Below are 12,578 nucleotides of genomic sequence, written 5' to 3' on the forward strand. Positions count from 1 at the left end.
ATAAACTCTCTTTCACTTTTCTATAAATTATACGGGCACAAATATAACCGTTGTAGCATCACACTTCCAAACCTCCATGTTCACGCCCCTTTATAAGCTTCATCCAATCACGCTATCTCATCTTTTTGGCAACATTGTTCAAAAATTATTTACTCAGCCCATCTGTGAGGACAAACAGTATGCTCTTAACAGCTTTATCTACACATCTAACGAACCTCGCATGTGACAGCATGGCGCTGACTAAAATCCAACAGGATCTGCATCGTGTTTGGACCTCTAGTCTGCAGGTCTGAAAGACTTTTTGAATCGGACTTTATTGTGGCAGACAGAGGCTCGTGGAGGATTTACCGTTAGGGTAGGTTTCCTTTCAAGAGACAGAGGGGGATCGTACTGCCTCTGGGCGAAACGGCCTATTTCGCTTGATTTTTTCAGCTCGTGAAGAAGAGTTACCGTTAATAACAGGATGGTAGCCAAATATGGGAACGCCTATTTTATTATTTGTTTTGTAATTTGGTGTCTGTTGGCGGAAGTTACTCTTAATAGGCATACGTGTAGCCTAAATTTAGCAATTGTATGAAACGTTTGCATAGAATAATTATTATTTCTAATAGTTCGTATTATTTTTAAGGATTTCGTCATGGCAGGAATTCCACGAAAAATAGATTGTGGCAGCTACGGTTTAACAGTAAATATTTTTGTAAATAAAAAAAAAATCGGATAGATATAACATTTAATTACTAAAGTGCCCTATTTGCAGTCTATATCAAATAAATTGAAAATGTGTTGGTCTGTTGTAGAAATATTGAAAGTAAATATCACTTGACTGTGTGTGCTGCCAGATGGTGCTCTAACAACACGAAGCTATAAATGTTAGCAAGTTGTTGTCATAGGCCTTTATTTCTGACCTTAAATGCATTGAACAGAATTGTTTAAAGTATGCTAGTCACTCAGAAGCTTTAATGCAAAAGTGAGCACTAACATAGGGTTATTCTAATGGGCAGTCAATAAGTTATAGTGGTGATTTTTCTGTTGTGGTATCTGTAAGATGACCTTGATTTCCTAAATGCACCCTTAAATAAAATATATCATCATTAAGTAGTATACTTCATATATTTAAGTAACTCCACACATGTGTGTTTTAGTGGTAGAGGTCAAATAGTGCAGAAAAGTGTAGTGTAGTGTAGTGTAACTTATTAAAGGAAATTAAATAGTCAATACTGTGTTATACTTTCTAGTTAGTTACCATTTTCTCTAAAATTCATGTCTGAAATGATATGAAATTGTGAAATGATTTAAATCTTTATAGAGGTGAATAAATACACAATAAACAATGTCAGGGCCAGGCTATTTCACAATACACAGTGAGAAGAAAAGTTGGAAGAAAGGCCAGTTGTGCTGCACATTTGTAGCTCTGAGGACCTCACTGGCAAGCTTTAATGTTTGTTTTTTTTTTTTTTTGTAGATGCCCGAGAAATAATGACCCACAGAGCAATATGGCCGTATTTTCTCCTTGGTGTTGATGGGTCATCTAAAGGTATGATGTAAGGGGAGGGTGGTGCTTCAGAGAGATATAAACCACATTGTCTCCTGGATCAAGGCGATTTTCATCCATCTTGTCAAGAACACCGGATTCCATTTTAAAATAGGTTTTTTTTTTCACAAGAATGGCTGAAGTGTCAGTAGCAGACAAGCTCTGCAATGCCTGTGCCAGTGGAAATACAGCTGATGTGCTGTTTTTGATAGAAAATGGAGCAGATGTTAATGGATTAAACTCTTTCAACAGAACTCCTATTCAGGTTGGTAAAATTGTCATATATGTTTGCACTGATTCTACGGTGTTCTTGTGCTTTTCTGTTTTGTTTTTTTTTTCATGTGTCATGGTGCTTTCATTTCTGCTGTACTTGTGTTGTTTTTTTCTGCATTTAAGTGGCCGTGCAGCTATCTGGTAAACATCAGTGTTTTTGAAAATGTGCTGTACAAATGATAGAGACTGTATTGGCTTTAGCTTCTTTTGAAGTGATTTGGGGGAAAATTTAACTGCTCATTCTTACTGAGTAGGCTATAGACTGCAGTGTGACAAGGCACATGTCTGACTTCCTCATTGAATTATGTTGTTGGGAAGATAGGTTATAGCATTTTTCATTAACTGGAATATTTTTTCTTTGTTGTAATTAGAATAAACTAGTTTTTGAGTTAAGAAATCTGTATACAGAAGTCAGAGAGAAGTTTCAACTTTGTAGCATAAGCTCTCTGATCTAAAAAAAAAGGCTCATACTCAAATCACTTAGAGAAACATTTTAAAATCTATAGTTTTGCCAGCAAAAATCATTTAACTTGTACTACAATATGCAAAGAAATAAAGCTGCATCAATTTGTTTTAAAGGAGCAATAAAGTGAGTTTTATTTTTAGAGCAGTTGTAGCAAATCTTGATCTTGAGAAAGAAATCAATCAAAAACAATTCTGTAGGTGTGTAATATTAAAGGAAATTAATTCTACATAAAAAAGCTGCTTTTAAAACTGATATGGGCCTAGTTTGAGGTGGAAAAGCAGGCTAACAAAGACACGATTACAATGAGGAAATGGCATGAGCAGGCACTTTCATCTTCATATTTAATGTAGGCCTTAAGAATATTTGCTCTTAAGTTCATCTAAATGAAGTCAGAAATAATCATAATAATATTCTAAAGGCAGTGGTCGATAATTTCAAGGTTGAGACATTTTGTCACTTGAACCTACCAATCTAATTCATAAAGAAGATTGCATATGCAGAAGCTATTTTTTGTGCCAGTGTTGAGGGGAAAAAGCTATATAACCATGCTCTAAGCTTAGTTTTAGTCTACAGCATAGACTACATTATTATTCACGTGAACGCTCTGTAAATGAGTACGATTTGCAAACAATAAAATGCAGAACATTCTAGAACCTGTAAATAAGTTCCAGTTGTTCTTGCTTGTCTCCTCCTTCAGCATCTTAATCTTGTTTTTTGCGTCTCCACCTCCGCTGTCCTTGCAGGTGGTGAAGTTGGGGAAACCGTCTCTAGTTGAGGTCCTCCTTGAGGCAGGGGCAGACCCCAATATGCCTGACCCGGTCCTTAATCTCACGGTGACCCACGACGCCGCACGCGATGGCCACAAAGATACTGTGCGCGTGCTGTTGGACTATGGCGCAAATCCGAACATGGTGGATGATCGAGGTAACCTGCCGCTTCATCTGGCAGCAATGGGGGGTCACCTGGAGTTGACCCAGCTGCTGATTGGATGCACCCTCGACCCTCAAACCCGCAATGGTCAGGGGTACACTGCCGCAGAGCTCGCGCAGCACCACGGGAAGACAGACGTCTTCAGTTTCATCCAGCACTATTTGGGCGCACGTGAGTCTGGATTATTAGTTGTTTTTACCATTGTCCCTCAAAAAGTTTTCGTTGAACCACTGACGTAACATTTGATGATTTTCTTCAAAGACAGAAAAAATGCAATGAACCGTTAACGCAAATTAGGAAAAATGTAGAGCTTCAAACTTGGACATTCAAAACGAAAACGCAGTTTAAAGTAAAATAACCCCGAGTTTAAATATTTTCCCAAAATAAAACTGCTAATGCTACGTTGCCTGAATATAGGATAGATACACTTGAAACCAGCTGTTGTGTACTTGCGACGTGGGGTTTTTTTTTATGAGCGCCCGACTTTAGGCCCCATACAGCTGCAGTGATTACTACGCTCAGACCAGTAGGCCCTGTTTTATAGCGCACAATTTGTGCAAATTTTATGGTAATCCTGTGTTTAAGATGTTGTCATAGTTACAAAAAGTAAGCTAGAAGGACAATACAACTAATTTGCCCACAAAAGTCAGTATTACCAGTAGACTAAAAGAAAAATGAGCCACTTTAAGGAGAAAGCGTAATTCGTATAGCCCACATAAGGACATAGCATATAGCACAACATAGAACATAATATTCACAATATAATAAAGAAATGTAAATATTTATAAAGTGCTTTTAAAAGTGAAAACATCTTAAATGATAGTGTATAATACGATGTGGTGGAACCAAAAGAAACTTTAATCCCAATAACAGGCTACTTCCTGATCTCAAACTGCTATCTAGGATTTTTTTTAAATTATCAGTTCATTTAATACATCTTTTTGCCTTACATTAATATGGGATGAAATACCTCCTGTCTTAGGTTGTTCAAGACTTTTTTTTTTTTAACATTTTATTGTTTTTTACTACTGGACCAATTACTCCATGAACTAACTGCACAAATCCTGGGAAGTACTTCTACTTCTCCCTCTCTTTTTAAATAATGAAATTACAAAATGAGAGTAAAGAACAGGTATAAGCCTTATTCAGGGCTGTACACAGGGTTTTAGAAATATTTAGGTCATAGAAAAAAAAGACCTTACTGTGAAGTCTTGGGGGTATGCTTCCACTGAAAATTGTTTTAATTTCCCTGATCCAAATATGTAGCTTTTTTTTTCCATCTTAACACACAAGATTGTACTGATCATAAACATAATGCTATAAACATCAGATTTGGGGTTAAAGCCGGAAATCTGATGTCTCTAGTTTAAGGCATGTATTATTTACCTCAGCCAAGTGTTGGGAAATTTTTTTAGCTTCAAAGTTTTATTTCCTGTTTTGCAGTGTATTTTGACTTTTTTTATTTATTTATTTATTTATTTTTAACTTAATATACAGTAAATTATTAGTTAGGTTTAAATCAAATTTCTCAAGTTAACTATTTCCCCATTTTTGGAGTCAATTATGTTTTAGACTAAATAGCCCTCAAACACCTTTGGACCCTTTTCTAGAGTCTAACACTTCCACATGGGTCTACCCAGTCTATATCATGTTTAGAAGTTTAATTTCCTCTCTCAAAGATCATATTTTTATTCTACATGATTCATGTCTGACTAAAGTGATTTAAACACAGACCTAACTAAATGTTTGGATTTTTCTACAACCTTAAACTAAGGGTAATTGGCCTCCTGTTTGGACACAGACTTGCTTATATAGATAAATCAGAGATTTTAACATGAACTTTACCACAGAAAAAGGAGCTTCTTATGGATCCTAAAGAAAATCAGGGGACAGTTAAAGGTAAATGTTTGTTAGCACAAGGCTCAGATGAGCTGTCTGTGAGTTTTTAAAGTGACATAAGACATTAAGGAGCAGTGGTGGACTTAGTTTACATGTGTTAGTACATGTGTGACAGAGTGAGCCAGGGTCAGCAGCATCACTGAGCAGACTCACAGCTTACAGGATCAGATGGATCACTGTTTATCATATTGCTAAGAACTCAGAAGAAAACTTTAACAAAGGTGTGTTGTCTGTAGCATGCCAGCTGCACGTTTATTTCCTCAGCTGTGGCTTAGAGCTGTCTATATTTAGCTTTGTATAGAAGTGTTGACTCTGTGTCTGAAAACGAGAAAGATACAGGCAGACACAAAACATTAATAAGCTGTGGGCCATATTAACATGCTGAATGTTGGCTGGAAACTAAATCATACATTAGAAACTTTACTTGTTTCTGCTCTTCTCTTTGCTGAACGTTTCTTCCTTCAGCTTTTGTTTACCTACCATGGCCTCTGCATCTACAAAAGATTGCATACTGACAACAAGAACATTCACACATCTAATCAATACTGTTATCAGAAGAGAGATGTTCTGCATTTTATTTTATTTTCATTTGCCACAGGAATCTAAAGTTATTTTAGGTTTACAGCTGAAAAAAATAACAAGGTCCTGACCACGGTGACCTAAATGGTAGGTACAGCTATGGTCTTATTGTATGACTTTTACATTACATTAAACCCACAGAAGACCATTTAGAGGACTTAACACTTTTGAACTGCTTGACCAAACACTATGTTTTACTTTATTGTATGGGTTTTAGGTAATTGAAAATCAAAGTTCCTTTTGGTAAAGAAAAATCTTATGACTCATAGTAGAGCAGAGTACTTCTAGTATTGTACAAACATGATGAAGTTATAAGATAAGACTAGAAAAGCACTTGGAGAGCACAGACCTCCGCCATTAGCCCTATCTCCCAATAGTAAAGAATCCTTTAAAAAAAATTCCTGGATCCAGACAGTTATCCGGATCAATCCCAAAATCCAATCAGTTCTTCCTTATGCCATTTCTGCCATTTCAAAAATTTAATCAAAACCTGTAAATAGGTTTTTGAGTTATGTTGCTAACAAACTAACTTACAAACCCTACCGATCACATAACCTCCTTGGCGGAGGTAATAATCCTTTATTTATCCCTTAAAGGGGAGATTTCCAGTGTTACAGCAGCAAAAAGGATAGCAGCACACAACACACTGGGCATACCATGTTAAAGACAATAATATAATAAATAAGATTCCATTCCTTTATCTAGGCCATGAGCTAGGAGCACTCAGTGCACCTAGGAAGAAAGTACTAATGAATCAATTATTGCTCCAGGGTATAATGAAGACAGAAATAATGCACCAGGATAAAAAAAAATAGCTGGGCTGTATCATCACGGTTTTTGGAGTGAGAGATTTTTTGTAGTCCATTTACTGCGAGCAGGCTTGATTAAACAGTCTGACTACAGCAGGAAAAGAAGGAAGGACCTACGGTACCTCTCTGTGACACACTGGAGATGAAGAAGCTGGTTGCCGAAAGAGCTGCCCAGTGCCGTTACTGGGCCATATGGTGGGTGGGGGACATTGCCCATTAAAGATGGCAGTGTTGGAACTTACAAAAATGGGAATTACCAGCTCTACTTGCTACTCAAGCAGCCCAGAAACACAGTAGAAATTAGAAAGGATATAGGAAAATAGAAAGGCTATCTGTGTTAATAGGCAAAGAAGCAGCTACTTAGATCAATAATATGTGGATTTATCGGAAAAATGTGTTCTTCTTGACATTAAGTCCATTTAGAGGCCAGTTAGCCTATTACTTGCTAGAAGGGACTTTGACATTGGCTCCTCAGTCCTCAGTCAAAAACTCACAGAAGCCAGCTTTATGCTAGGCTTTTTGTGTGAGTAGAGTGCTTTGCCAAAAACACTGAGCTCATGAATTACTGTTTGTTTTCCATGTCAATTTGTGTTTTGTTTTTTTTTTTGTTTTAGAATATAAAAGTTGCAAAGACTTGGTTCTTCAAAATAAGGAAGTAGCCTAGTATCCTACTGTTGGTTGCTTTGCTTTCTAGTTCAGATAAATGGCCTACCTTTGAGGCTGTACTTTATATTAATGTAATAAAACAGGTCAATCTACAGAAATGTGCACTTTTAGGGCTGCTAAATTTCAAAAAATGTATTTCTTTTTCTAATACTTTAAATTTTGACATTGTCCTTCAACATAAAATAAATATCCCATACACCATATTTTTGTCACTAGTGTTACCTTGCTCCATAAGCAATATTAAACAGTTTTTTGGAAAGCTACATCTCAATCTCTTTAGCACATGTGGTCAGAGTCAATGTAGAGTTATACAAATGCAAAAAAACAGACTCTCTTTTATTTATTTTACAAGTCCTTGTGTCATTAAGTAGAACTTAATGATAATACTTTGTTTTTGCAACCATACATTTGCTATCAAATTAAAATAATTAAGAAATGGTCATGAAAATATAAAGAGACAGTCTTGTACAACTTTATCTTGTTTTGACAAAATTTAATGACCATTTAATTGTTTTCATGCCAGTGGTGATGGAACTTCACAAAAGTAACACCAGTGACATTAAGTCCAATATTCCCTTTTTTCAACTGTATTTACCAGATAAGTCTTTAATTCACAATAAGTATAAAAATCAAATACCAGAACTGACACTTCATGAAAGCATATGCTAAATGTTCATTTAAACACATCAAAAACAAATCTTAGGTTCTTTAAGACAAATACTATACTAATAACATCAGCTTCAATCACAGACCCGAGGCATATCTGGCCTAAAGTGGATTAACAACAATAAAGAAAGTCAAAATTATGAAATCTTGGTGCCATTTTAGGCAAAATAATGCAATAAACAGCTCTGAATAGAGTTAATCTATGCACTGTTGTCACTGGTGTTACTGATCATAATGGTGTTACACATGAGGATTGTAACACAAGTGATACTTTTTCAGAAAAAAATATATTTACAAGATGACTGCTATATGGAATCAAACCACATAATTATAATCAGGACATACTCCCAAAGTGTGATATTTAATCAGTTTGTATTCTATTTTTGATCCTTCCAGACAAAAGTGCTGGGTACCCCGGTGACCCTATCTGAAAGCTTTATGTGAAATCAGGAGATTATTTTGACCAATTTCCTAAAAAAAAAAAAAAAAAAAAAACATTTCTACATAGATTATAAAGAAAGAGGCACAGAAAGTCAAGTGATTCAGCATGATTTTAATTTTAAAATAAATGACCTTTTTTCAATAGGTAACACCAGTGACATGACTCTGAGGGACAATTAATCTTATGTTACAATTATCTATTTAAGATTTTGACGTTTTTGTCTTTTACGTTATATTTCTGATGTCTGTGTTTGTATTTCTTTGGAATTTATTTTAAATGGCAGAGGAGGAAACTGCCTGTTTTGACCTCAAACGGCCTTCACCATCTAGGCCTACATGTCAATGGGGACAGGCACTTGGGTGGTACTTGGCATGTAACTGGTAAAAATTAGATAAGTCAAAACATTTATCACTCAGTAAAGTATAACTGTTCAAATAACGTGTTTTATATTAAAATACAAAACAAATGTATTCATGACGTTTTATTCCAAGTGAAATATTGCAGTAAAGGCTAGGGACAGAAAAATATATTCTGTAGAATGACCCAACATTAATACATTAATATAAAACTTCCACAGAGATTTTTCCTTGAAATTACAGTAACATTACATACTTACAACGTACTAACAACAGGGGCTTTGCTGTAGCGGAGGCATATTGTAAGCGTAACGCAACAGTACCGGTTCATGAGCTCCGTGGTTGTTATGGCCGGTGAAGAAGGCTTCCGTAATGCTGGAGCATATATTGGACCAGGTGAAAACGGACATTTTAATGATGGGTGCTTTCTTTTACAGTAGGATAATAAACAGCATTGCCAACAACGGTAAGCGATTTCAACCATAGTTTAGCATAGCTGACTCAAAGGGGGAATCGTTCAATTTCTGTGTAAGGCCTGTGTGGGTTAAACATCAGAGAGCACAAGTTTCAAAATGTCACAAAAATAAAACACATGGTAAAAGTAGACACCATAAGACGTGTCAGGAAGCAGAACCTCAATATTAACCTCCATCTGGCATTATGATCGAAACTGAAACTTTTCTTTCGACCCTGCAACTCTACAGTTTCGTGTCGTGCTATGCATGTCTGCCTTTCTTTTTTCTTATACATAAACTTAATACAGAGTATAACTGAAGTTGAACTTTGAAAGTTGGGTGGTTTTACATGGGTAAAATAAAGTAATGTTATTTCCGCATGTTAATAATTGGAGTAATTGCATGGGGATTAAATTTTTTGACTTCTATCAAATAGGGCGTTTTCTGCTTCACTGAAACCGTATTATATTAATGCATCAATTAGCATATAAAACAGTAACAATACGAATATTTGTGTTCCGCTTAATATGAATATGCTGTATAAAGAGATCTTAACTCGGCATGCTTTAAAAAACCATGTTCATTTATTTTAATTAATCTATTTCACCGGGGCTATAAAAAATGAAATTATTCTTCAGATCTATTCGGCTAAGGCTAGTGGTGCACCAGCTGTTCTGATTTTGGGCTGTATGTTAAGCACATGATATTTGATGCAGCCAATTTTACATTACCCAGGTCACGCATCACGATAACTTAACACCACAGGACCTTTTGTTGTTTTTCTTTTCAGTTAGTCATTACTACACAAATTTAAAACTATATCCTAATTTTGCATATTTTTTGATACCAGTGGGTTACTAAAAAGGCAAAAGCAGTGTGAAAAGTATATTTTCAAATATTTTTATAGATATTTCGGTGTTGTTTGAGCTTCTCCAGAGCAGATAGCATAACGGAATTGACTACAACGTCTCACTACCTCCCCACAAACTTGAGTATTAAGTAGGCTAAAACTATTATAGTCCTTTTCAGCTTTGCTAGAGTGATCTGGCACAGTTAAAAAGTCGCTGGAGGCACGGCAAAGTTCGTCAAAAGGTCCTTGTGATTTCTGCAGTGAGCACTCTGCAGGCCTGTGCTTTGTGCTGAGAGAGGAGGGCAATGTATTAGAAAAAAAAAAACGACGGAGTCAACCAACCGTTGACTTCGGTCGAGGAGTCAGTTGATGACGTTTCATTTGTGTAGGGTTTTGATTGGCTTGGCAGTGGAGAGTAGGCCAGACCTGAATGTGAGCAGGTCTGTAACTGACGTTGATCTGAAAACGTGGACTTACTCCACCTTAGACCTCTAAGAGAGTCTAATGTCAATTAAAGAAGTATTATTATTATTATTATTAATAGTTAAGTTCTATATAAATATGTAGATCACACAGGTGGGTTTAATGGGGCTTATCTGGCATTTCACCTACTTTTTAATTTGTATTTTGACACTTCTTGTAGTTTCATGTGTCTGTGTGCCAAAAATAGTCTAAAATAGTTTTGAATTTCTATGCTCATAAACAATTATTTAGCTTTTTTGTCATTTGTGTAAAGATGCATGACTTTGCAATATAAATTAAATGTGTTTTTTTCTGTCTTACAGACTAGAAGAAGAAGGAGAAGAAGAAACCTTATGATGGTATAGCTTTTGCCTATGGGCTATATTCTGGTAAAACCATAAAATAACAGCAGACTGTGAATGAAGTGTGATTGTTTTTTATTCTGTTGTATTTTGTATAAGAGGATAAAGAATGTCTTTTAAAGTTTTTTTAACTATTACCTTTTAAAGCACTATTAAAGCCATACTTAAATGTGTTCTGGATTGTTATGAAAATAATACACATGCATGTAGGAGCCCAGAGAAAAATGGTATGCTAAGTGTAGTGGAAAATTTTTGCTCCATATGCCTAATAATAGTCAAACTGAAACAGTGTGTTTATGTGTGTCCTCTGATTGTTTCGTGGCTCTTAAACGTGACTCTCAGAATCATGTTCACACTTCTTCCATACCACTTGTATGTGTGGGGGTGGGGGTCAGTGCAGCACTGGCAGCTCCCATCGGAACCATTAAATATCAAACTGGAAAGTATTTTTATCACAGAGTTGTCCAATTAAGCCTCAAAATAACAAAAAAATATTTTTTTCCATTAACAAGGCAGACATTTTGGTAATGTAGTTGAAAAATTTCTATTTATTAAAAAACCTACTGGTGAGGACAAAATTTCAAAAATTACAAAAATCCTACCCCCTCAAAAGCATCTGAATAAGCAGAAAATGTATCCAAAACAGCAGTCGTGTTGGCCAGTCATCCTTGTGACTGAATATTCTGAATAAGTCTTCTGGGGCTGGAATTCTGGGTTAAAGCTTTCCTGGACTCCAGGTTATTATGTGCAGCTGTTTTGAGGTTAAATGGCCAGCCACCAGTACCCAAACCATGAGTCACGAAGGGTGTGTGAGCACATTTTCTGACTCAGTGCTTGCCTGTGCATGAAATCTGATACCATTCAAACACTAAAGCTATTACAGACACAGACGTCTAAATAGTGATTGAAGACTTTGTTCTTCCCTGCTCACAGTGCTCAAGGCCATGGTCAAGATAAAGCCAGAATGTGCACTCAGATGATCCTGGTTTGACTGGTTTTCACAGTGAACACTTCAGCTGAGCCGTTGTGACACAGCTGAGATGCCCCTGAAATATGAATGGAATTTGCATCTGTGTTTATTCACGAGAATCTTTGTTGAATGTAGAATCAGGTTTCACTTCTGTGGGGGATTTCCTCAGTAGTTCATCTGTAAGTAAATAGTGGAACTGCTCTCCTCTGTTATGTCAGTGATACAGTGCTTGATCTGAACTTCAGTGGCAATTGTTCCTATTCTGAAGGAAAACTTTGCACTAAGGTTGCAATTTTTAACAGTACAGAAATTTAGAATAAAAAGTTAGTTATTCTTAACAGCATTACCTGACTTTAGGCACTGGTGACTTGATGCTGTATGACTTGTTACAAAAAGCTAAAAAGTAGGTGTCATTGCAGTTTTGTATATAAACATGCATTAATGACACCACAAAATTCACCTGATTTGGTACTCTCCCCAGATCCACCTCCATTTCAGGACTGCTGCTGCAGCTTTCTATCTATGGATGTTTCTTTTCATTTCTCTTTCCTGTGTGTTGTGGTTTCAGTGTGCACACATAGCCTTGCGTTATTGCGCGCTTTCAAGCTTTTTGTCAGAGTCCATCTTTGCTGTTCTGAGTCTTCAGCAAACCCACATTATGTCATGGGTTGTGGATGGGAGATAATACAGAACAGAAAGAGTCACATGGATTACAGTACTATGCAATAACCAAGCTGCTGACTGCCATTTTCACTGCCTGATCTCACTGGCACATATACACAATGGTCACATACATTGTGGAGAGGGCAGGAAGTAGTGAATCTGGAATAAGGTGACTGTTGATAAAACAGTAAAAGGAGAA

The 12,578-nt window shown here is 36.3% G+C and overlaps 1 protein-coding gene across 2 annotated transcripts; it reads left to right on the forward strand.

Moving 5' to 3' along the window:
* The first annotated feature begins 175 nt into the window (after positions 1-175).
* cdkn2c (cyclin-dependent kinase inhibitor 2C (p18, inhibits CDK4)) lies at positions 176-11,910 on the forward strand. 2 transcript variants are annotated; one of them, XM_041791830.1, is made up of 4 exons: positions 176-355; positions 1,463-1,796; positions 3,014-3,371; positions 10,708-11,910. In XM_041791830.1, exons 2-4 carry the CDS (start codon positions 1,665-1,667, stop codon positions 10,710-10,712), a joined length of 495 nt encoding a protein of 164 aa, XP_041647764.1. In that variant the 5' UTR covers positions 176-355; positions 1,463-1,664; the 3' UTR covers positions 10,713-11,910. The 2 variants fall into 2 exon arrangements, with proteins under 2 accessions (XP_041647764.1, XP_041647765.1); XM_041791831.1 differs by having other exon boundaries at positions 177-287.
* The last annotated feature ends 668 nt before the right edge of the window (positions 11,911-12,578 follow it).

The sequence above is a fragment of the Cheilinus undulatus genome, linkage group 7 (genome assembly GCF_018320785.1).
Source record: "Cheilinus undulatus linkage group 7, ASM1832078v1, whole genome shotgun sequence".
Classification (NCBI taxonomy): Eukaryota; Metazoa; Chordata; class Actinopteri; order Labriformes; family Labridae; genus Cheilinus; species Cheilinus undulatus.

What these genes read in the sequence shown, in the direction of transcription:
- cdkn2c (XM_041791830.1), top strand. Translation starts at nt 1,665, where the DNA reads ATGGCTGAAGTGTCAGTAGCAGACAAGCTCTGCAATGCCTGTGCCAGT. An exon ending in TCAACAGAACTCCTATTCAG is followed by an intron (nt 1,797 to 3,013) that starts GTTGGTAAAATT and finishes CTGTCCTTGCAG; the next exon opens with GTGGTGAAGTTGGGGAAACC.